Raw genomic sequence first — 26,470 nt, 5'->3', positions numbered from 1 at the left:
GGACAGCATTCTTAAACTGAAATATAAGCTCTGTTATTACACTTAGGTTCCAGCTCTGTTTGCACACCTGATTCTGCTCAGGTTTTATTTATTAAAATGTGACTAAAACGCTTACCTTTTAAGCTTATGATAGATAACCGAACAGATGGGTTAGAGCTTAAACATATTAGAATTAGTGGCGTTTACCTATGTGTAGTTCTTACAGAATTTCCAAAAAACCTATAATAAATATTACGATATCGTTTTAGAAGAGGATTATGGCACTTTTTAATCGTGCAGATGACTGGCACAGGCACTGTGGCGGCTCAGTAGCTGTTGGGTGAGGCTCCAGCACTGGTAGATAAAACTATTTCCCTTTTCCTCTGATGCTTCTACATGTTCAAATACTGAGTGATGACTGACTGAAAGAAGAAAAAAACTCTTGTGTCTGGCCTTCAAGGACTTAAAACTATTTTTTGTTGTTGTTTCTTAATTTTTATTTTAATAAAGAGGCACATTAGACGCCCATTGTCTTTGTTTAGAATGAGAATGTCAGGAGAAATGTAATTTTGCAAATAAAATACCTCTAAAAGAGATGACGTGTTGTATTTGTTTTATTTCACATTTAAAACACTGGGTTGAACACTGGATTGAAAACAGAATGCAAACAGTTGGGTTTGTTTCTTTAAAAATAACATCTGAGTCGATGCTAATTTATCCTTAGTACCTGCTTCATCCCGACCAGGATGGTGATGTGTCCAGAACCCACCAATAACATATAATAACAATCTTCCTTCTCAAAAGGGTGTAGAGCTTTGGGCTGTCAACTGAAAGGTTGAGAGTTCGAATCCCAGCTCTGTCGGGCACTTGAGCAAGGCTCTTAACCCTCTCTGCTCTGGGACAGTGGTAGCCTAGTGGGTAGAGCTTTGGTCTATCAACCGGAAGATTGGCGGCTAGGTACCTATACGACAATTTAGTGTCTTCAATTACCCTGGCTGCATGTTTTTGGACTGTGGGAGGAAACCGGAGCACCCGTAGGAAACCCGCGCAGACACGGGAGAAACATGTAAACTCCACACAGAAAGGACCTGGGGATCGAACCCAGGACCTTCTTGCTGTGAGGCAACACTTTTCAAATGGATCATTCAAAATGCTCTGCATAAAACTAGCTTGTGGAATCAAGATCACACAACCAATATGAGAAAAACTATTTAAAATGTGATAAATAAATAAATAAATAAATAAATAAAATGATAAAAAATAAAGGATCAACATTTACTTCAGTCAGAACATTAGCTGTCCACACATGGCTCTTCACAGTTCAGGAAAAAGTGCATAACTTGACCTTTTATACAAAAAATCTATTTAAAAACAGTAGCTACACATTGGTACATGTAACATGGCTTTGTTAAACTGCACAGTGCTCAGTTTTTAAATGCATTGAGCTGCTGCAGCTGATGATGATTCTCCATATTATTGCTGCTTGCACCTACATCCTTCATATCATCTATATATCAGTCCCAGCCTAAACACACATACTGTATAATTATGTCTGGGTTTTACATAGACTTATGCTTTCCCAGAAGGCTGCTCACAACATGCAGCACCCCCCGAAACAGACGCAGGTGCCCCAGTGTTATTAGTCCGATCACCACAGCACTGCAGCAGTACACTCCTATAACGCTGCTCTCCTCCGGGAGGAAACACTTGGACAGAGCAAAGTCGGATGGCGTGAAAGAGCCCTAAAGACACAAAGAAAGAGAAAATTATTAATTCTAACATACTGTTTATATTATACAACATCATTATTCAACAAGACGTATAATATAAAATCAAAGATGTGTATACACCCCTCATAATTATTGAGCCCTGTCCCTGACCAGCATGACTGTGTCCACTAGGGCAGTTGTAGCCTAGTGGTTAATGTACTGGACTAGTAATCAGAAGTTCACCAGATGGCCACTGTTGGGCCCATGAGAAAGGTCATTAACCCTATATAAGTCACTTTGGATAAAAGCATCTGCTAAATGCCGAAAATGTAAATGTTAATATTCACAAAGCGAGGTCGATGAAGGCGTGTTTTGGTGAGTCTGGTGTGAAACCACAGCACCCTGACCTCTTCTCCACTGGATATCTCTGAGATGAATTGGAAAGCCAAACTTCCTTAACCACACAAATGTTCGTATACCTAAATGGGCAAATGAGTGAGACTGAAATATACATTTACAAACACATTTCCTACTCCTGAAAGCTTTCCCAGAACAGTGGACGTGGTACAGAGCAAGATAATGCAAATGCACATCATTATAGAATAGTATGTCCAACAAGCTTATGGTCATGTGACCACATACCTTTGCGTATATGGTGTATATACGAGGGATCTTCAAAAAGTTTTATATTTTGGTTGGAAACGGTGAGGCCGGTAGGAGTAGTAATTGGTCGTGTCTGAGAGACTGAGAGAGAGCTTATAGTCCGGATTTAGCGCCATCTGATTTCCACCTTTTTGGACCACTCAAAGAAGCTTTAAGAGGAAGAAGATTTCTATGTGATGATGTGAAAGCAGAGGTGCATCGGTGGCTACACGCTCAACCAAAAACTGATGGCTGATGGCATTAAAAAGTTGGTACAATGCTGGGAAAAATGCATCAGTAGGTGACTGTGTAGAAAAGTGATGTAATTTGTTTTGAAATTCTTAATAAATAGAGTTTTAAGAAAGTGCGGAAACAGAAACTGAAATACAGCACTGTTACCAGACTGCAGATTTTGTAATACAACCCCATTTTAGCTGAAAATGGCCCACAGTTCACCTTTAGAATCACAAGCAACTCTGATTGTGGACAGTTATTTCTTTTTACTAACTGCATCCAAGTGGTCAAAGTTGTGATGGGTCTAAAACACTCACTCACTCACTTTCTTAACCACTTATCCAATTAGGGTCATATAGGCTGGAGCCTATCCCAGCTTTTCAATGGGCGCAAGGTACACAGTAACACCCTGGACGGGACGCCAGTCCATCGCAGGGCAGACACACATACACACACGTACACACACCCATTCACCTACAGGGCAATTCAGTGTCTCCAATTAACCTGACTGCATGTTTTTGGACTGTGGAGGAAACCAGGGCTCCACGCAGACACAGGGAGAACATGCACACTCCGGACAGAAAGGACCACAAGGATGTCACAGTGATCAGGTGGGTCTGAAGCCACCCAGAAACACAGACCAGAGTGTATTTATGCTTTATGTCTACTGCATCTGGGTGGTGCTCTTCTCGCTGCAAACCTAATCAGGGGTTAGTAAAATAAATGAATACATGTACATGATGGAAACAAAAAATAATTAATAACTACTTTCCAAATACAGTGGTACCTTGTAACTCAACATCTCAGAATTTTTGAAACTCAACACCCTTCGTCAAGAAATTTGTACCCATAAACTCAACAATTCCCTTCGACTGCTGCTTTGTTCAGCGCTCGGCTTGAGTGGTGCGGTGAAACGGGACAAATCTGCATTTGTGTGGAATGAACGTCAAATCCACTCTGAAAACTCCACATGTATCTGTGTTTATCTGGATTTTACTCACTGTTTCACTTTTAAACTTGTGTTATAGCACGGGGTGCTAAGAAATTTTGAGAATCAGCTTTTCCAAAAGAGTCTAAAACACTTTTCATTAATAAAAAATAATGTAACTTAATGTATTAAAAGAATGACATAAAAAACACTAAACCTCCCCTAATTATTACTGCTTATAAGTTCTCTCCACTAATTAAGAAGCATAAGAAAACAATAAAGTAAAGGGCAGGTTTTATTGTCGATTTTAACAGTTTTTTATTTGTATTTCAGTGTTTTTTTAATATTATATCTGAGTTATTTTCAGTGTATAAGTGTCAAAAACAACCCCATTATTTTACATTAGCCTAAAATATATGCAGTTCCACAAGACCATGGAATGCATTAACAGGTTTACCATACATCCTAATGGGGAAAAATACCTTAAAACTCAATGCCACTGCCAGAACCAACTGACGTTAAGTTTCAAGGTACCACTGTATGTCCAACAAGCTTATGGTCATGTGTCCACACATGTTTGCATATCTGCTGTATATACTATCAACCAGAAACTGAAATATTCTGTACATTCTGTAATACAATCCCATTTGTTTAGCTGAAAATGGCTAGAGTCACAAACATCTCCGCTGGTGGACAGCTATTTGGTCAGTTCTTTTTACTAACTGCATCCTAGTGGCCATAATTGTAGTGGGTCTGAAACACTGGGTGCATGGGGGTAATACACCCTGAATAGGATGCCAATCCACCAAAGTCAATTACAGTGATCAGATGGGTCTGAACCAACCCAGAAACAAGGCCCTGACCAGAGTGTATTTATGCTTTATGTCTATTGCATCTGGGTGGTGCTCTTCTTGCTACAAACCTAATCAGGGGTTAATAAAATAAATAAATACATGTACATGATGGAAACAAAAAGTAGTAAGGAGTTGCTCTACATACACCGATCAGCCATAACATTAAAACCACCTCCTTGTTTCTACACTCACTGTCTATTTCATCAGCTCCACTTACCATATAGAAGCACTTTGTAGTTACACAATTACTGACTGTAGTCCATCTGTTTCTCTGCGTGCTTTGTTAGCCCCCTTTCATGATATTCTTCAATGGTCAGGACCCTCCCAGGACCACCACAGAGCAGGTATTATTCAGGTTCTTCTCAGCACTGCAGTGACACTGACATGGTGGTGGTGTGTTAGTGTGTGTTGTGCTGGTGTGAGTGGATAAGACACAGCAATGCTGCTGGAGTTTTTAAACACCTCAATGTCACTGCTGGACTGAGAATAGTCCACCAACCAAAAATATTCAGCCTACAGCACCCCATGGGCAGCGTCCTGTGACCACTGATGAAGGTCTAGAAGATGACCGACTCAAACAGCAGCAACAGATGAGCGATCGTCTCTGACTTTACATCTACAAGGTGGGCCAACTAAGTAGGAGTGTCTAATAGAGTGGACAGTGAGTGGACACGGTGTTTAAAAACTCCAGCAGCGCTGCTGTGTCTGATCCACTGATACCAGCACAACACACACTAACACACCACCACCATGTCAGTGTCACTGCAGTGCTGAGGATGATCCAGCACCTAAATAGGTTAAAACAGTATGTAGAGAAACAGACGGACTACAGTCAGTAATTGTAGAACCTCAAAGTGCTTCTATATGGTAAGTGGAGCTGATAAAATGGACAGTGAGTGTAGAAACAAGGAGGTATTTTTAATGTTATGGCTGATCGGTGTACATTCTAATGCCTAGGCACGAAAACCTTTTCAAACCACCATAATCTATCTAATCTGAACACCTGGCAACCCTACATCCCACTTAAACCCACAAACGTAGTTTATTTATGTGACCACTAAGGGGCAGTGTTCGGTAACACGTTTTATTTCAGGAAAAATGGCAGCATGGCTTGTTTGCTGCTGAAATTGTTTGAGCCATTTTACACAAAACCAGTATGAAAAGCCCTATTTAAAAATGTGTTCAATGTTAATGGTGAGTATAGTACAAAGTCTACATAAACTTTCATTAGTTTGATATTTTTCATCACTTAATATGACCACAAACTTTGCTTTTATAAGGTTTTGTTGGATGTAGGCCTGGTTTGTTCACAGTGGTTTACTTTTCATTAAGTTTAAAGATGAAATAAACACAATGATTTCATTTACTGTGGAACTTTGCTGTTGCTCCTACTAGAAAACCTGAATATAAACTACAGCAAACAGACATTTTGGAACTGGTAACCATTTCATTTTTATTTAGTTTTTATCACACTTAAAAGGCTTGGACTCAACATTGGGGTATTGAGAAGTCCTGTTTGTACATTTTGAACATTTAAAATAGCTGCTAGTTTGGTTTGGCAGGAGTATACATTGATTGTGGCATTATGAGATGTTTTTGGGACATTTTCCACGTACTTTCTTGCAAATTACTAAATATATCTAGCTAGACATTATACAACATAGGCCATTATTTTAACAATGATTTACCTGGTTTATTTGCATACTACAGTGATATATTATTTGTATTTCCTTTATATTTTTATTTTCTTGTATATTTTACTTTGTGCTTGGGAGTCTACATTTCACTCAGCAAGCCTTTAAACCTAATAGCTTTGGTTTAGTTTTTCATCAATACTCACATAGCGATTGTAATTTAATTTAAAGCTATACTCATTAAAATGCATTAAACAAGAATAATGCTTGTAATTAGCATGCAGGTAATTAGGCACTGACCTCTAACTAGGTTCTGGTATCAATTATTATTTTTAAAGTCATTAAAGAAGATAAAAAAATGTAATCCCATGACATCACATGCTGTAAAATGCTGCCTATCTAAATATATACTCATAATTTGTTCATTTTAAAAATCAGAAACAGTGTTACTGAATTTAAATGAACTGAGGTATTAGTTACCAGGATGAAACTGGGGTTGTTCCGGTTCCTCCAGCTAAATGACGGGACGCTGATCTCAGGAAAACGGTTTTCATGTAGAACCTCGCATCCACTGTGCGTGTGTCCACTCAAAATAAGACGGGGCTGAAACCACCACAGTAGCTGTTGATTGAATGAGAGGGCATTTGTTATCTGACATGCTCTTTTTAATGTCATTTATTATATGGCTTCTGCTTTGTGTAGTTTAGTAGTAGTTTAGTCATTTGTAGATACAGCAACAAACTGTGGTTTCCTGAAGCTATTTTTTTTTTAATAATATTATGAACAGTCAATAGTAAAACCTCCTGATTCTTTGTTCTATCTCCTTTACAAATGTTGTTGGGTGTAAGGTTTTAAAGTCTAATATGCAGGTCCCGGTCTAATATGCCCTTACAATAACAACTTCTCTATTAATAAATATGTCGCAGGCATCAATTTATCCTGGTCAGATCCTGCACCACCTAGTAACAGAGGCTGCAGGAGGAATACACCCTGGACAGAGTTCTGCAGGACAACACACACATTTCAGGAGCAATTCAGGAGCTGGTACACCTGCATCTTTTTGGAGGTGAGGTAAAAAATATGCAGTTATAAAAAAAACTTAAGTTACTTAGGTGACTAAAGGCAAGAGTTGAACCCAGGTCTAAAAAAAACTTTGTGTGTGACCAGTTAGGTTTATTTTCCCCCATGTTTACTAAATTAATTTTACTTACTATTAAGCAAATTTCGCTCATTTCATTGCATGTCTACCCAGGCCTATTCAACTCCCCTATATGACAAAGCACCTGCTCACTGTAGTAAATGTCCCCTAGTTTTTGATATGTACCCAGATTTTTAAATGTGCAGTTATTACACTTGCGATCAGGAAACCCAACCTTATTCCCCATATGCTCTCTACTTATAAACTGACATGAATTATAGACCGACATTACTAGAAGATTCTAGAAAAAGTAGTTTCTTAGATAGTATGTTTTATTTGTACTGGCATCATAACAGTATTGAAGCTGCATTAATCTGGTTAGTAAATAGTCTAACCAGTAATCTAAGTAATCTGATAACACTGGACAACATTTCATTGCAAAGGTTTTGCATCCTTAAAAATATTTGGTGATTGTGATAGACCCATTAGAGCTGAACCCAAATATAATTTCCATATTTTTGATTGTCTGTATCATGTAGAAATTTTGAGAAACATTATGACACATTTAAATCTTTTATGTGTCACTGAGCTAAAAGTGTTTTGCTGCTGAATTTCGTTTGTGCTCAATGTCCGGTGCATCTCGTATTAGTGTCCAGCAATAGTCAGCCAGCATTGACAGATTCCAGTAGCCCTGGTATCGCTTTTCCATTGTGGCAATGTCTTGGTGAAAGTGCTCGCTATGTTTATCACTTAATGGACCAATATTAGCAGGGAGGAAATCCAAGTGTGCATGCAGGAAATAGATTTTCAATGACATGTCGTGCGAAGAAGATTGTCAACCAGTTTGATGTAGTTTGGCGCTCGATAGTTGGCATGAAAATTTTCAGCAACATCTTTGAATGATTTCCAAGTGATTTTCTCAGGTCCCACCAGCAGCTATTCAAACTCAGTCATTAATGATGTGTCGGATTTGTGGACCAACAAAAATCAGTTATTTTTGGGCAAACTTTCCCCCTCATTGTTCCTTTCATAAAGTTTTTCATTAACTCAAGTTTTCGTAACAGAAACGGTAGTTACTCATTACACAAGATTCATCAGTTCACACGGTTATATCGAACACAGTCATGGACAATTTAGTATTTCCAATTCACCTGTCTTGCATGTCTTTGGATTGTGGGAGGAAACCGGAGCCTGCAGAGGAAACCCACGCAGACATGGGGAGAACATGCAAACTCCACAAAGGACCCGGACCGCCCCACCTGGTGATCAAAGCCAGGACCTTCTTGCTGTGAGGCGACTGTGCTACCCTCTTAGCCATCGTGTCACCCCAAGTATTATGTAAAGTGGAGGCAAAGATATCTTTGTTGGGTCCACAAGTGGTTTATGTGCCACATTTTTATGCCCTGCAGTCAACTGTAATGTGACTCTGTATCATGGCTGTCCCATTTGCAAATGAAGCAGCAATATTTGGTATATTCGAGCTCCAATCCAAGCACCAGTGTCAATACTTTTAAATCTTTACAGATGTTCCAGTTGTAGTTGCTGTACTTGATGTATTTCAACATCGGTTTCATGTTCTTGTATGTGTCCTTCATTTGTGCAGCCATAACAAACAGGTGCTGGAGGTGCAAACAAGACAACCTTGAGGCTTAACAACAATTAATTTTGAGGCAGTTTTCGTTATCAGCAGCTTAACATACACAAGATATACACCCAAATTGTATAAGAAGCAACATCTCTGTTGACCAGTGTAATCAATGCATTCCTGTTTGCTTTTGCTTATATACACCTTAATGCAGCTTTTCCAGGATACAGCTGTAAATACACTAGGTGTTAAAGTTTGATACATTTGCATAAAAACACAATTAAAACTGGACTTAATCTCACCATCTTCGAGGCATCCTGAGAAAGCACATCATACCGCTCATGAAATAGCTGATAGCGCTCATTAGGTGGTGGTGCGTCTTCACCAGTACACTCGCCATCACTGGCTCGATACAAGGGATAGTGCTAAAACAACACATGATTTGCACATACTTTATTTATCCAGTTATCTGTCAATATTACACTTTATATATCCAACATTCACTCCTGAAAAGGATTTTCAGTAGAAAGTACTACAAAGTATAAATAAACACAATACAGATACCCCTTTTGCACCTACTAGCATTTTGCTAATTGCTAGCATTTTACATTGTCATCAAGCTTTCAGCTAAACCTGGAGTGTTCATACTAGGGTTGCCAACCGTCCCGTAAAATACAGAATCGTTCCTTATTTGGAAACTAAACGTCATGTTCCGTATTGAACTGATACTTTGTTCCGTATTTTTATCAATGGGAGAGAAATGCTGCATATTAGACTGAGATATGTATGAAACAGAAGAAAACTGCCGCTATTTAGAAAGCGTTTGGTTATTATTTTAAGTAAAATTCACTGTAAGTCTTAGTAACACGGTGTGTGCGCAGGCATATCAGCATAACAACCTGTTCATTACTCCGCTGTTTGCATAGCGCAGTGGGCAGAGCGCATCGCGCATATTTTTCCGCCCTAGGTTCAAATCCTGCTAAGGGCAAAACTAAAGTAACACAAGCAGGGCCGGTGCTATGGGGGCGCAGGGATGGGCATTGCCCTCCCAGATTTTCTCACTGCCCCCCTAAGCAACGCAGTCCAGAACCGGGGCTGCATGTCAGTGTGAAGATGGATTATGTAAAAATGTTGTTTGCACTATTGAGAAAAAATGTTACATGATGTTCTTTATGCATGTTGTTTTGCCTAAAATATGGTTCTGATTTATTATTATAAAGAATGAAAATAATAGATGTTAGTCTTAATCAAACACCCCACCCCTTCAGGTAAACACCCCACCCTATGCCTTCCACCAACCTGCCAGCCCAGGGTGTTCCTTATTTCCAGTTCTGCCAACCCTAGTTCATACACTATATGTCCAAAACTATGTGGACACCTGACCATGAGCTTGTTGGGCATTCTATTTCAATACCAAATGCATTAATATGTATTTACCCTCCTCTTCACGGCTTAAACAAGCTCCATTTTTTTTTTTTAAGGATTTTCACAGGATTTTGAAATTTGTGCCCTTATAGCCGTAAGAGGATTTCAAAGGTCAGGCTTTAATGTGGCGTAAAAACCCTGGCTCACAATTAATGTTCCAACTCATCCCAAAGGTTTAAGAGTTCTAGTTCAGAAGAGGCTTTGTCATTTCAGCTGTATACAAGTATATACTGAACCTAAACAATGCTCCTTCAGTAACACAAAAGAAAAGTGCAAAACAATACAATATACACGGTGCAGATATAAAACAGTACAATAAATACAAGAGACATTTCTAATCTAAAGTAATTGAGGGAGACGAGACTAGAGACAAGTAATGTTGGCCAGTATGGATCTGTGTAGACACTAGAGTTCCAAACCTGTGAAGACTCATATGTCTTTATAGATCTTTCTTTGGACAAAAGGGGCCCATTTGGGAAGCATATAATTTATATAATTGATTTTATACCTGTTATATATAACCACCTTAGCCATTTAGTGTTGGAAATCATTGCTTTTTACCTTTGGGTTTTGTGAACGTTATTTATTTAAGAAAGAGACAAACTTGAGGTTTCAGAACCTGACTGATCTAAAGTATGTTGAGCTATAATACTCGTATCCACATGTTCTAACCCAACTCAGAATGTTCCCAGTCAACAATGATCACAAAAGGCTAATCTGTCACTGCATGTATTTTACACACCAGACCAAAACTGCTGAGTGGTAGAACTGGTTCAGGTAACAATTAAGCAAGTGAGCCCTGAACTTTGATCACCCATTCTGGGGTGGGATTTACAATGCTGGGTGGAAAAAATGGAACATTTGTATTCGGATTTAAATACACACAGAAAAAAACAATACTTGTTTGTAGCGTTCCATATATAGTTGATATAAAAAGTAAAACATAATATACTATATAATTTGCTGAACCATTTCAGCTTATTTAATATTGTTTTGAGATCAAGTGGTGTTTAGGAAGAAAAAAAGATCTTTAGTGACTGAGCTCTGGTATCAGTCGGCCAGGTGCCTACACAAACATGATTGATTGTGTGTCTATAAGGAAAAAAAGGGCTAAAACAGAGTTCCTCCATTGCTGGGGCAGATATGACCTCCATGATCCCCGTGTGAACTCGCCCTGTGTGGGTGAAAAGAAGCAGTTGGCTACTGCACGTGTTGGAGGGGCGTGTTAGTCACATGATTTCCGTCACGGATCTCCTCGTTTAGAAGTGAAAGTCTGCTGCAGTACAGGAAGCGAAATGTGATACACACACAACTAGTAAACTTTCATAGATTTGAAAAGATAATATACTGTGGTTTATTGTGTATGAGAAAATAGCCATTAGGAGCTGTGCTTAAGATAGAAACATCATCACAGCTACCTGCAATATGATGGGAGGAGTTGTTGCATGTTTGTGCATTTCTCTGCAGCGATGTTTCATAGCGTCAGACTGAGGACTCTGAGGAAATAAAATGTTAATTTACACCAGAAGTATTAATATATAATCAGTTAATACTTAAAATATAGATATGCATAGGGCATGATGCTAGTAATCATATTCCTATATTTCATAAATACTGCTACAGTAGATTACTGGATATGTACATGGTGTATGTGATAGGAACTGATCTCAACCAGCTGGATATTGACATATGTCTTATGTTCTAGCTAAGAACTCTCTGTTAATGGTGGAATCTTCACTGTCCTACAAGGTCACTAAAAAGTATATAAGGATGTTTATTATTTCCTGTATTATCACATTCACAGAGCCTCTGTGTGAGACTGTCGGTGTGATTCTTCTCTGCAGACAATATTAATGCTTTTCTACTCACAATCCAGTCTCTGAGGTATTTCATTAGTGGTTTATCCACCACGTCTTTCAAAACAAACATTAGCTTTTAATCAGCCGTCCTTTGTAGGCAACATGGTGACCTAGTATTGGGCTACACTAATAGGGATACTATAATTTAGTACTTGGCTGCATTTTAGGAATGAATTGTATTAATTACATGATATGAAATCAAGCTTATTATATTTCTGTGGTAAAACGTTACCAGAAAGCATTGAAGCAAATTAACATATAATAGTTTAATGCCATCACTTGACTTTCTCTGGCCTAAAATTAAATACCGTTTAAAGAAAACACCCTACAGCAAAAGTCATGACACGGCAGCTCAAAAAAAAAAAAAAAAACTATTAACCCCATAAATCTTCACCAGAGCTGAGATCTCGATTACATCATATCGAACCTTGGCCCTGTCTGCCGGCTGAGGGTGAGCGGCCACATGAACAACGATTGGCCTGTTGTTCAGATAGGGGCGGGATTAAGCCAGATGGGGACTCTCTCTCTGACTAGTGCGATTACGACCTCTGCTGGCTGGTTGGTGGCGCCTGCGCGGAGATGGGAAAAGAGTGCGGCAGAGGGTGTGGCTCTCCTTACACAGCGCTGTACCGCACTGCACTCGTCAAGTGTAGGTGATAGGATGTTCGATTGCTGTGCACGTGTCGGAGGGGTGTGGAGCAGCCTCGTCCTCCCTAATTAGGAGCAGGGATCAGCATTGGTGAGAGGATGATTGACGGGCAGAAATTGGGTGTGCTAAAGTGGGAGAAAAAGGGGGGGAAAAAACAGGAATCTGAACCTCAAGCAGGAAAAACCGTGAACCAGAGGTGTAAAGTAAACTAGCATATGTTTTTGTATTTAATCTTACTCTCCAACTGTTGTGATCCTGCCAGACGACTAGTTTAGCTTCACTTATACACAAACAGTGTGGATACTGATGCAGAGCAAAGCACAACTTCCCCTTTGAAGCTACACAGTGGGTGTACTTCTTATTTTGGCATCCGGTGCCGGATGTGCTGTGCAAGCGTGTTTTCTTTTGTAGACCGCTACAAAAAAAAAACTGCCACACCAGCACAATCTTATAAAGCGCTCCTATTGACTGTCAGCCAATTGTATTGACTGCTGAGACGTGACCACAACTACATGAAGGAAAATTACAGAATAAAGCTGTTAATCAAACGTTTTCCTGGGATTAAGCTTTACATGATGCATTAAGCTCCCATTTCACTCCAGTGCTCAAAAAGACCAGATGTTATTTGGCGGAGGACAAGATGGCTAGAATTTAGATTAGAAACCATTAAACTGCTTATCCAAAAATATGCTACGCTGGTGTTTTAAACACTGAGGTGTTTAAGGTCTTGGGTGGATGATTTTGATTTTGTTTTCTAAAAGTCCACATTTTATTATTTATTCAAAGTTAGTTAGCCAGACTGATCCCTTATTCAAATGCTGTATCCCAAACTGCATAGTAGGTGCTACATAGTGGATTAGAATAATGTCAGTAATGACAACAGAAGTGGACACATTTTTCACAGTATTTCAGATGGTGGCCAAACAGTGTAAAATCATGTATTTTGCCAAGGGACCAATTAAAAGAGGTGTTTTCGTTTCTGTGTTTGATTTTTTTACATACAGGTCCTTCTCAAAAAATTAGCATATTGTGATAAAGTTCATTATTTTCCATAATGTAATGATAAAAATTAAACTTTCATATATTTTAGATTCATTGCACACCAACTGAAATATTTCAGGTCTTTTATTGTTTTAATACTGATGATTTTGGCATACAGCTCATGAAAACCCCAAATTCCTATCTCAAAAAATTAGCATATTTCATCCGACCAATAAAAGAAAAGCGTTTTTAATACAAAAAAAAGTCAACCTTCAAATAATTATGTTCAGTTATGCACTCAATACTTGGTCGGGAATCCTTTTGCAGAAATGACTGCTTCAATGCGGCGTGGCATGGAGGCAATCAGCCTGTGGCACTGCTGAGGTGTTATGGAGGCCCAGGATGCTTCGATAGCGGCCTTAAGCTCATCCAGAGTGTTGGGTCTTGCGTCTCTCAACTTTCTCTTCACAATATCCCACAGATTCTCTATGGGGTTCAGGTCAGGAGAGTTGGCAGGCCAATTGAGCACAGTAATACCATGGTCAGTAAACCATTCACCAGTGGTTTTGGCACTGTGAGCAGGTGCCAGGTCGTGCTGAAAAATGAAATCTTCATCTCCATAAAGCTTTTCAGCAGATGGAAGCATGAAGTGCTCCAAAATCTCCTGATAGCTAGCTGCATTGACCCTGCCCTTGATAAAACACAGTGGACCAACACCAGCAGCTGACATGGCACCCCAGACCATCACTGACTGTGGGTACTTGACACTGGACTTCAGGCATTTTGGCATTTCCTTCTCCCCAGTCTTCCTCCAGACTCTGGCACCTTGATTTCCGAAAACAGTACTTTGGACCACTGAGCAACAGTCCAGTGCTGCTTCTCTGTAGCCCAGGTCAGGCGCTTCTGCCGCTGTTTCTGGTTCAAAAGTGGCTTGACCTGGGGAATGCGGCACCTGTAGCCCATTTCCTGCACACGCCTGTGCACGGTGGCTCTGGATGTTTCTACTCCACACTCAGTCCACTGCTTCCGCAGGTCCCCCAAGGTCTGGAATCGGCCCTTCTCCACAATCTTCCTCAGGGTCCGGTCACCTCTTCTCGTTGTGCAGCGTTTTCTGCCACACTTTTTCCTTCCCACAGACTTCCCACTGAGGTGCCTTGATACAGCACTCTGGGAACAGCCTATTCGTTCAGAAATTTCTTTCTGTGTCTTACCCTCTTGCTTGAGGGTGTCAATGATGGCCTTCTGGACAGCAGTCAGGTCGGCAGTCTTACCCATGATTGCGGTTTTGAGTAATGAACCAGGCTGGGAGTTTTTAAAAGCCTCAGGAATCTTTTGCAGGTGTTTAGAGTTAATTCGTTGATTCAGATGATTAGGTTAATAGCTCGTTTAGAGAACCTTTTCATGATATGCTAATTTTTTGAGATAGGAATTTTGGGTTTTCATGAGCTGTATGCCAAAATCATCAGTATTAAAACAATAAAAGACCTGAAATATTTCAGTTGGTGTGCAATGAATCTAAAATATATGAAAGTTTAATTTTTATCATTACATTATGGAAAATAATGAACTTTATCACAATATGCTAATTTTTTGAGAAGGACCTGTATATTGGTTTAAAGCAGTTGTCTGTCTTGCCCAAACTGTGCCACTACCACCACCTTGTTTGTTTCACACCTGTTGATATAATGTTTTTTACATAATTAATAGGGCTGTCACGCGATTACAATTTTTAATCGAGATTAATCGTGATTAAAGAACCAAATTAATCACAATTAAACGCAAACTAATAACTGAGCACAATTTGAACAGTTATGCACATTACTATATCTAACACCCGCCCCCTACTACACGTGCAGTATCCGACTGCTTCTTTTCATCTGCACGAGGCGAGTTCATATGGGGCTCAGTATTGCTTACAGAGTCATGCACTGATCCCTATTATTCCACGTCTCTGCAGGCACCATCAATCAGCCAGCAGAGGTCGTAATTGCATCAGTTTTTAGGAATCCCTTCCAATCCAATCCAACAGACAAGCCAATCATTGTCCATATACATGTACATTTGGCCTTGGTGCATATTTTGACATGACTGGGCTGAAACTCTTCACATCTGTATTGATTGTTATGAAACAACATGAAGAATTGAGGAATGTGTTGGTGATAATGATAGTGGTGGGGGTTTCACCTGAATGGAGCAGTTAAGGTCCTGTGCAATGCTGTACAGTTTGTCCTCCACACTCCGACAGATTGGACAGTGATCTCCATGTAGTGCCACACTGTTTACTAGTAGGAAACTACACACACACCCACACACAGTTAACATCCTAATATTTGAAGATCTTTTGTAATGTAATGACCATGAGTAAAATGACTTACTTGACGTCTTTCTTGGCGAGTATCTGCGCTGATGTCACATTAAATTCTTTCTCAAAACGCTCCAGTTTATAGCGATTCATTCTTTTCCCAAAATATAAAAAAAAAACACACACTATTACATGTCAAATTTCTTTAAATGTACAGAAAATGAAAATATCTTTAAACTTACTCATGATGAAATCCAATGTCGTGGTTGCCAATAAGTACCACAAGTTCTGTGTTGCTGGGGTGACGGAAAATCTGTTTAAAGCGTCTAACATCATCTTCCCAGTTCTGGGGAAAAACATACAACATTTAAGTCTTTATTACACTTCATGCCATAAAAACTGTACGAAATCAGGTATAAGGAACATAATGATCTGCTCTGGCAACAGCTAAAATACACAAGCATCCAAAAGAAGAAGAAAATGACCAGAAGTATGTATGTAAACACCCCCGTCTGATTATTGCATTAGTTGTTGTATACACACTTATTACCAATAGGTTTATAAAATAAGTGACACCTCTAGCAACACAATAGCCCAGGCTTTAACCCCACTAAACCCATTTGGGATGAACTGGAATTATGACTGTAAATCAGGTCTTCTCATCACTTGCCAAATAATCCTTTGACTGAATGGCTTATAGTTCCCACAGACAGTCTCTCAAATCTTTAAAAATGTCTATTAATTATTTTCAGTTAAGTGAGTTGTAAAGTTGTAAATATGGGGCCATATTTACAGTTATTAATGATCATAGATTTAGAATCAGATATCAAAAAGTTGTAATGAATATCCACATACATACATTTGCTGTCCTGATAACTTTGCTAAGGCCTCTGGACTGGACCAAATTTTGGGCCTTATTTGTGGCTGAATTCCCAATGGTTTAATCATGTTGTAACCCAACTTTAGGTTTATATATGGATTGAATAATAGTGACATGGTAGTATTAACAAAATACCCTGCACTTTTCACCTGTTAGGTTTAAAGGCACCCGAATTGTACCATGGTTATCATTATACTGGATAATTTAAGTGGATTAAGATCAGAACACAGAACTGTTAATATGTGAGCAGATCAGGGTGTCAGAAATGACTGCTAAATGTAGCACACTATTTTATGTAAGTGGCATCAATACCCTGGACATGGTGCCAATCCATCACAAGGTCTCAGCCCATCAGACATAGCCAATCATGTCTGTTTAGATGCCTGGATGGCGAATTGTAGTGCCTAGATTTGAACCCAGATCTTAGCAGTGTTGGGATAACATAGTAGAGAGCTGTGCAAATGTTTTCTGTGTATTTAAATAAATGAACACAACAAAGATGGTGTCTCAGCCACTTTTTTACAGCATCTGACCTTGCAAATGCTCTTTTGTCTAAATGGGTAGGAATAAACCAATATCTTTAGGAATGCCTTTCCAGAAAACTTAGTCACAATAAGGAGGTCAATGGTTTTGAAACAGGACGTCTAACAATCATATTGTTAGGTGTCCACATACTTTTGGCCATAAAGTGTATATTAATTGCAAAAGTTTACACATCAAACAGCATAAAATATATATTTTTACACGTTTTGCTGTATATCATTTTTAAGCAAATGAGACGGCAGTACTGTTTTACCTTAGGGGAACTCCATTTGCCTTCATCAAAAACATCTCCCAAAATAAAGACAATCTCAGGACTAAGCAGCCACAGGGCTGTCTGGAACGCTCTCTCCATCTGCCATTCCCTGTGGAAAGAGATAGCGAGTCAGTGTGGATTTAGAAACAGCGGTGGCAAGTTCCCCAGGTTAACAGCAGGGTGTGAAACCTCCAACTTATATAGGCACAAAACCTTCACCCATATAGATGAACAGTCTTTGACCCTTATGATAATTTTGAGACTACCGGGGTTGTCAAATATTAATGCTGAACAATTCATGATTTATTTTATATATCTACTAACCACCCAGTTAGGCTCGAAATGATCTGGCACCACCTGAAAGCACTGGGCACAAAGTGCACCAATGCTGATGTCATTGCATTTCGGAGCCCAGTACTAAGTGTGCCAAATGATAACAGACACTATCCATAATTCACATGTCAACACTTGGCAGAACCCAGAATACATGAGTGGTGAAATATCAGTGCAGGTGAGTTCAGACTGGTGTACCGCATGATGCAACTAACCTCTTAAAATTCAAATAAACCTCACGAAATACATCTGAACGCTTTATAATCAAACAGCAAATAATGAAGCAACTTTTATAATAAAATGTTACAGAATGTTACCCTTCAAAACTGGAAAAAAAATTAAAAGACGACGTAATTTACCATGCTTAAAAAGTACAGTATATACAAATCTACATCTTGGTGAGGATGGGTGAGATTTTTATCATGGTAGCTCAGTGGGTAGCACTGTCACCTCACAGCAAGAAGGTCCTGGGTGCAATCCCCAGGTGGGGCAGTCAGGGTCCTTTCTGTGTGGAGTTTGCATGTTCTCCCCGTATCTGCGAGGGATTTCTCCGGGAGCTCCGGTTTCTTCCCACAGTCCAAAGACGTGCAAGTGAGATGAACTGAAGATACAAAATTGTCCATGACTGTGTTTGACATAACCTTGTGACCTGATGGATCTTCTGTAACTAAGACCTGTCATAAATGTCACCCAAGTAAATTTGGTGAGTATAAGTAGGTCAGTGTATGAGATCTGTAATTTATGCTACCAGGGGTGTAAAGTACACCCTGCAGAATTTAAAGCTGACTCATTATGCCCAACCTAAGTAATTTAAGCTGACCACCCCTTCCACTACTCCAAAACGTGTAAACAAAATCTAATGTACAAACAAATCTGTGTATAATTGACACTGCACAGCAACATCGTGTGCTGTATTTCCTAGCCAGGTTTCTTTATTTACCCTTAGTTTTACTGTATCCTCATGTAAACATGTCCTTTAAACTTGGATCCAGTATTCTGTGGGAGGATTCAGTTTGTTTACATCTATATTGTGTGGTTACTTAATTGCCACATTGTTAGAAATCATTATGATTACAGATTACAGATCTTTTGCTTATTAGATGACATCTATAAAAATATGTTTAACAATCTTCAGATGACCTTGATGCAGGTACAACAGTCTTAATATGCTAACCCACCAGCATGGAGAGTTTTAACTGTCAGGCTTATGTCTCAGCAAATTCTGCTTCCTGATCAAGGCACCAGCAAGTGGTGGAGAAAAGCTTAGGGCATAGTGTGACTCCGTAAGCGATGTGGGTATGGGAATGTATTGGTGAGTATAGAAATGTTGGAGGGATCAGTTGCTTGTCTGGATATTTCCAGATATATTTTTATATACAAAAATCTTAAAAGACTTACCACAATCCTAACAAGGGCACATGAGTACACCAAGAGAATAGCACAGGCCTGAATGTTCACTTTTCCCATAGAACATGCACAGCCTATAGTACAAAGTTCTTCTAACTGATCATCTAATCAACATACTGTAATTCAGCCATCTGTTTAGGAATGTGATAGGCCTGGTTTTCCCACTCATGACAGGCAGTTGGCTTTTTATTTGAGGTCGAAGTTTCTATGATAGAACCAGCATAAAACTTTGTCATTGACCTTGTTGGATCTTCTTTAAGTTGCATTTCTAGTTTAAATGGTCTCTGAATCAGTATAAAAAGCTAACCTCTGTGGTGTGGGTGTGGCACTGTGGGACTGACGTCTGGCATCCCGGCTTTACATAATGTGTAAATTTGCAAGTTAAATGAAGTAAATCAGGTCAGGGAAACTTTTACTCCACAGAGCTGGTATCCAGCTGAACTTTTGTCTTTCATTTCTGATAATTGCAGCTCACCAAGGTTTTGGGGGGATTATATTAGTGACACTCAACTAAATTAATTGAACTGAATAAACTGAATGAATTTGTTTGATAGAACCTGGTGTCCAGCCAGATGCAGATAATGTTACATAAGCCTTGTGCACACTGTGACCTTGAGCAAGAGTAACACTATAAACCCTGGCACATGATATTCAGAGTAGTTTAAAATGCAATTTATAACCTTCCTGTGCATGCGTGTTATGTTCTCATACACTGATCAGCTATAACATTAAAACCACCTCTTTGTTTCTACACTCACTGTCCAATTTTATCAGCTCCACTTACCATATACAAGCACTTTGTAGTTCTACAATTACTGACTGTAGTCCATCTGTTTCTCTGCATGCTTTTTTAACCTGTTTTCACCCTGTTCTTCAATGGTCAGGAGGTGGTTTTAATGTTATGGCTGATCGGTGTATATGTCTGTTGTTAAACTGTTGATCAGATTGCTTTGAGTTGCAAATGCTTTGAGTTATTATGTTCTAAACACCTTGTGTAATGGGTTCAATTATTTTAGCCACAGCCATTGCCAACAGGTGCATAAAACAAGCATATATCATATTACGCTCGTCAATGCAAAGTACAGGTATTATGAAGTTCCAGGTCTATTGAATTGTGTGCTAACAGTTTTTTTTGTGGCAGCAGTTTGAGGAAGGCGCTTCTCAGAATCAGCATGACAATGCCTCGGAACAAAGCCTTGTCTGCAAAACAATAGTCTGTGTCCTGACCCGAGGAACTAACAAATCCAACTGTGAGCCAGGCTGAATTGCCCAACGTTAACCCTAAAGCTCTTACAGATAAATGCAGATGAATTGTATCTTCAAACGTAGTGGAAATTTCCTTCCAATGAGTGAATGTAAAGTAGTAAATTGGAGCAAAGTTAGACTGTTTACCAAGCATAAAGTGGTATTTATTTGTGAAAATGATTCAGTGAAATAATAAATAGTTTTAAATAGTATCATTACACATTTGGGTTCTGCTCACCAGGTCATGCTCTGTTAAAATTTACTTTTCAATCCAACTGGTTTATCAACTATTTATACATATCCACAGTAACTAAAAATAGACGGATGTCTTACATGCTAGTTGTATTACTCATGCACTCAGCATTTAATAGGGATGTAACGATACACTCTACCCACGATGCGATACGATTCACGATACTGAGTTCACGATACGATTTTTTTCCCGAGTGCTTATCTTTTATTTATCTAAATAAAAAAACAATCAAAACAATGCTGCACATTTCCCTTTTTGTGTAAAAAAACTGAAATTAAATTTTAAAACAAATCCCACATTATATAAATTAATAAATAATACAAATAAAGTGACCTCAAATAAACATTGCCATTTTCCTAAAACTGTGTAGTGACAGGGAAACAGAAATCACCACCGCAACCTTTGACTTTTCACCCAGATTTGGCAACCAGGCGAGGTGGCTAGCGCAAGTGCCCTTTGCTGTTTAAAGTAAATATCGGTTAGTTTTTCTTGAATTACCGATTTAAATCGTGCCAAAAAAGCATCGATTTTGAACTGTCTTGTGGTGTATCTTACATCCCTAGCATTTAATATAACTAATTATCTAACATGACGCTTTTATGAATAACTTGTGACGTTAGGGCAGTCTTTTTAACCTAACTAAATCAGACCTAGTTTGCCTTATCACATTAGATTTGCATACTGTGTATTTCTGGCCTAAAATATTCAAAAACAATTGGTGTATTCTTGTACATTAATTTTAGCTAGAATCGGGTTTTTTTTTATTAATTTTATTTTTATTAGTTTGTCTCCATTTTTCCATTTAAAATGTTTAACCACTGCTTTATCCCAGTCAGGGTTGTAGTTTGTCCGGTTTCCCCAGAATCACAGAGCACAAAGCAGTAACACACCCCAGACAGGATGCCAAGTCATCACAGTGCCTGCCAGCCACACACCCAGACACAGCCAATCATGTCTATATGTAGCCAAGTAACCAGCCAATAGCAACACTTGGGGTTCAAACCCTCTGGAACCACCAGAGTGGCTCTGTAATAAAACTGTACTATGTAATTTCCTGGGTTTAAACAGAGCTTATCCAGAGCTTGGATAAAAATTTTGGTTGTGTAGAATTGTGTGCTTTAATATGAGTGGAGTTGAAATATGAATAGAACATTGGTTATGAATGCATGGGATATGATGACTTGTCTTTTCTAAAAGCCAGACCTGATATGTTTTAGATCTTCAGTTTAGACCAGACCTAGACACATGTACATAAATTGTGATTGGAAATGGATTGAAATGGATTGGGCCCCAGTCCAGAATGTATTCCTGCCTAGTGCACAACTGACTTATTTTCTCGGGTGGCCTCTAACCCATCGAGATGAAGCAGTTAATAAAAATAGAATAAGAATCAAAGAATGTCACTTTAGTGATGTCATAATGCCGGTCTATACTAATTGTATTCATTTGCCTATTGAGTAACAATGGTGCATGTCACAGTCTGAGATATATTAAATGTTGGGCTGATGGTAGTTACTCTTATTACATATGTGGAATCCTGCAGATGTTATTAGGCCTGAAGATCTGAGCGACTATTGCCAGATTACTCAAAGTATTTTAATGCACAAACCACAAACTGCCTACAGTATGTTGGCCGGTCAAGTAAGGCCATGACATCTGGTATGGACAAACAAAAGAGCTACTGTGGTTCAAACTGTATTTCCTTTTTATACTGGCAGTGGGTTGGGGGATGTGTTACTACACAGCGTGCATTGAAGCTTTTTGTGTATAGTGCTAAATAGTTGCAGGCCAGTCAAAATGCCAGTGCTAACTCCTGTCCACCATTATTGGAAGAAGGTTGCCAAGTCATAATTTGATTGATGAAAGGGCATCAAGATCAACTCTAGAGGAGTTGCTGATAATGTACAGGTACCAGACACCACAACACATTCAGAGGTTCTGTGGTGTCCATATCTCGTCGGGTTGACAGCATATTAGGCATGTGTCTTATCCATATATGAACTTTTAGTATTGAAACAGCTCTGTCTTTTTGGTTATTAGTTTTGTTGGGTTATGTGTAGCTTAAAATAATGCCTAGGGTAGTGCTTCCAGGCTAACAGGTTTTTTTTAGTACCGGGCAACATTTCTCAACCTTGACAGTAATAGTAACTCATTTATTTTGCATACTTAACACTAAGTAATGCTTTCTTGTATGACTTCTTTTTTGTTATTAAAATACTGTACCTCTAATATCTCCATTTAAACCCAATCGAAACAAGTCAGTAGTAAACAAACAGACGTGCATAAGCATGGCAAACTCGCACTCAGTAGTCCTTTAACACCTATGGTGTCACTGTCCCTGTTATTAGTATTTAAAGTAACACCCGGTAGTTCTCTGTGCTGTCCCTATTTAACCCACAGACATGCAAATGCTCCAATCTCATAAATATGATCATTTCAGGGCACAGCACAATGAAACACCCAGTGGGTGCCATGCAGCAAGATGTTTCCTAGGGTCACTGTTAATAGAGTTTTGAATGTCCTTTAAGTGTATGTGCAGACCTCCTTTCATTTTACCTAAAATATTAGAATAAAGTAGATTAGCTGTTCCAAGGTGCCCCAAGGTTTGAGTGAGGGAGTAAGTTTGTTGTGCCATGTGCCTAGTTTTGGCCCAAATGACACTGGACCCACCACAAATCTGATCAGAATTGAGCAGTTGATAAAATATGAATTAGTAAATTATAATTTTACAAATTCCAGGTAGATGTTACCATGTTGTTACAAGGTTAAATGCTGATAAATGCAATTTCTACCGAAAACAATCCACTTGTCTGGCTAATATGAGTAATACACTGATCAGCCACAACATTAAAACCACCTCCTTGTTTCTACACTCACTGTCCATTTTATCAGCTCCACTTACCATATAGAGGCACTTTGTAGTTCTACAATTATTGACTGTAGTCCATCTATTTCTCTACATACATTTTTAGCCTGCATTCACACTTCTTCAATAGTCAGGACCACCACAGCGCTGGTATTATTCAGGTGGTGGATCATTAACAGCACTGCAGTGACAATGACATGGTGGTAGTGTGTTCGTATGTGTTGTGCTGGTATGAGTGAATCAGACACAGCAGTGCTGCTGGAGTTTTTAAATACCGTGTCCACTCACTGTCCACTCTAGACACTCCTACCTAGTTGGTCCACCTTGTAGATGTTAAGTCAGAGACGATCGCTCATCTATTGCTGCTGTTTGAGTTGGTCATCTGCTAGACCATCAGTGGTCACAGCAGGCTGCCCACGGGGCACTGTTGGCTGGATATTTTTAGTTGGTGGACTATTCTCAGTCCAGCAGTGACAGTGAGGTGCTTAAAAACTCCATCAGCATTGCTGTGTCTGATCCACTCATACCAGCACAACACACACTAACACACCACCACCATGTCAGTGTCACTGCAGGGCTGAGAATGATCCACCACCTAAATAATACCTACTCTGTAGTGGTCCTGGGAGAGTCCTGACCATTGAAGAACAGGGTGAAAGGGGGCTAACAAAGCATGCAGAGAAACAGATGGACTACAGTCAGTAATTGTAGAACTACAAAGTGCTTCTATATGGTAAGTGGAGCTGATGAAATGGACAGTGAGTGTAGAAATGTTATGGTTGATTGGTGTAAGCATGAGCCAAGCATTTTATTATATTAATAATTAAGCTAATATTTTAAGAAACAGGTTACATATACACACTGCCCAAGTGGCTTATTGTCCTGGGTGGCCCTGCACCCACCACGATCCTAATCAGGACTAAGCAGCTAATAACAGTAAAGACTAGGAATCAAAGAATGGCACATTTGTGATGTCATAATGCTGGTATATACTCAGTGCATTCATTTGTTTACAGAGATGAACTGATTTGTAGCCTATTGACAGAAGTGACCTGTGCAGCACTAATACATTTTTAATGTTTGGCTGTATTTTTGTATTAATTTCCATATTTTTGTGGGGAAGATTTTAAGACCAGTATTACCTCCTGAGCTTATCGAACCAGTGTCCTCTGATGGCACCGAGCAGATGCGGATCCGATAAGATAAGTGCGCGGACAGGGTCGCTGTCCTCCTTCACCTCCGGCCATGAGCAGCGTCCGATAACCGGGAAATAAATCCCATATTCACAGAACAGAAACACACACGCTGCTGACACTGCGATCCAGACCAGTAAGCTCCATTTATTTGTAGTACCCGGTCCGTACATGACTCATGACTCGGCACAAAGAATCATTCAGAAGCGCTGTGCCCGAGATGTGGATTCGGTTCTCCGTCGAATGAATCGAATCTGATGTGCACTGATTGATGCTTCGCTTGAATTCCCATCCGAATCCGTAACATTTATCAGCACCAAATCCCAAATCTAACCCGTTCCCCTGAGCCATCAGCAACTACCGCATCACTGACTGTGCACTGCAGCCGCGGTGACTGTGTTCCTCCACCCGCCGAGTAGATCCTCTGTGACGTCACAATACTCCCCCCCCCCCATTACATCCCCATTACATCTGATGAGCGAGCAGCATTGTACTCTAGTAGTAGTATTACTGGATCATCTGGTCCGGTTAATCTGGGGGTGGAACTGTGTTCATTATTCATTAGACAGCCAAAAATAAGTACACACACTCCTGATTACTGATTGTATGGTTTTTTTTTACCACCCACATTGCATGTCATATGGAGGATGTTGGGCCATAATGTTAAACATTATGGGTTTACAATAATAATAAGGGCTCATATCAACACTTTTTGACTATTTTATCAGCTCCACTTGCCATATAGGAGCACTTTGTAGTTCTACAATTACTGACTGTAGTCCATCTGTTTCTCTACATACTTTTTTTTTTATAGAGCAGGTATTACTTAGGTGGTGGATCATTCTCAGCACTGCACTGACACTGACATGGTGGTGGTGTGTTAGTGTGTGTCGTGCTGGTATGAGTGGATCAGACACAGCAGCGCTACTGGAGTTTTTAAATACCGTGTCCACTCTCTGTCCACTCTATTAGACACTCCTACCTAGTCGGTCCACCTTGTAGATGTGAAGTCAGAGACGATCGCTCATCTATTGCTGCTGTTTGAGTTGGTCATCTTGTAGACCTTCATCAGTGGCCACAGGACGCTGCCCACAGGGCACTGTTGGCTGGATATTTTTGGTTGGTAGACTATTCTCAGTCCAGCAGTGACATTGAGGTGTTTAAAAACTCCATCAGCACTGCTGTGTCTGATCCACTCATACCAGCACAACACACACTAACACACCACCACCATGTACAGTGTATCACATAAGTGAGTACACCCCTCACATTTCTGCAAATATTTTATTATATCTTTTCATGGGACAACACTATAGAAATAAAACTTGGATATAACTTAGAGTAGTCAGTGTACAGCTTGTATAGCAGTGTAGATTTACTGTCTTCTGAAAATAACTCAACACACAGCCATTAATGTCTAAATGGCTGGCAACCAACTAAGTGAGTACACCCCACAGTGAACATGTCCAAATTGTGCCCAAAGTGTCAATATTTTGTGTGACCACCATTATTATCCAGCACTGCCTTAACCCTCCTGGGCATGGAATTCACCAGAGCTGCACAGGTTGCTACTGGAAT

The 26,470-nt window shown here is 39.5% G+C and overlaps 1 protein-coding gene and 1 long non-coding RNA gene across 2 annotated transcripts in view; one reads left to right on the top strand and one right to left on the bottom strand.

Annotated features, from left to right (window-relative positions):
* Positions 1–575: 575 nt before the first annotated feature.
* Positions 576–25,265, bottom strand: mppe1 (metallophosphoesterase 1). The gene is made up of 9 exons (XM_062985771.1): positions 24,842–25,265; positions 17,596–17,704; positions 16,162–16,265; positions 15,993–16,073; positions 15,802–15,910; positions 11,547–11,624; positions 9,006–9,128; positions 6,461–6,601; positions 576–1,721 (listed from the first exon to the last, which is right to left on the bottom strand). Exons 1-9 carry the CDS (start codon positions 25,063–25,065, stop codon positions 1,539–1,541), a joined length of 1,152 nt encoding a protein of 383 aa, XP_062841841.1. The 5' UTR covers positions 25,066–25,265; the 3' UTR covers positions 576–1,538.
* LOC134301177 (uncharacterized) overlaps positions 24,971–26,470 on the top strand; it is an 18,813-nt gene continuing 17,313 nt past the window's right edge. The window contains exon 1 of the long non-coding RNA XR_010007419.1: positions 24,971–25,028. This is a non-coding gene — a long non-coding RNA (uncharacterized LOC134301177). The remainder of the gene's footprint in view (positions 25,029–26,470) is intronic.

Source organism: Trichomycterus rosablanca, chromosome 23 (assembly GCF_030014385.1).
Source record: "Trichomycterus rosablanca isolate fTriRos1 chromosome 23, fTriRos1.hap1, whole genome shotgun sequence".
Classification (NCBI taxonomy): domain Eukaryota; kingdom Metazoa; phylum Chordata; class Actinopteri; order Siluriformes; family Trichomycteridae; genus Trichomycterus; species Trichomycterus rosablanca.
Note: the sequence above shows the minus strand (reverse complement) of the source record. Positions and strands in the feature narration are given on the sequence as shown.

Coding starts and splice junctions, on each gene's coding strand:
- mppe1 (XM_062985771.1), bottom strand. CDS start 25,065: ATGTACGGACCGGGTACTACAAATAAATGGAGCTTACTGGTCTGGATC. Junction 11,625..15,801: donor ACCTTAACTGCTCCATTCAG/GTGAAACCCCCA, acceptor TTATTTCCTCAG/AGTCCTCAGTCTGACGCTAT. Junction 9,129..11,546: donor CTCCTCCCATCATATTGCAG/GTAGCTGTGATG, acceptor GTGTTGTTTTAG/CACTATCCCTTGTATCGAGC.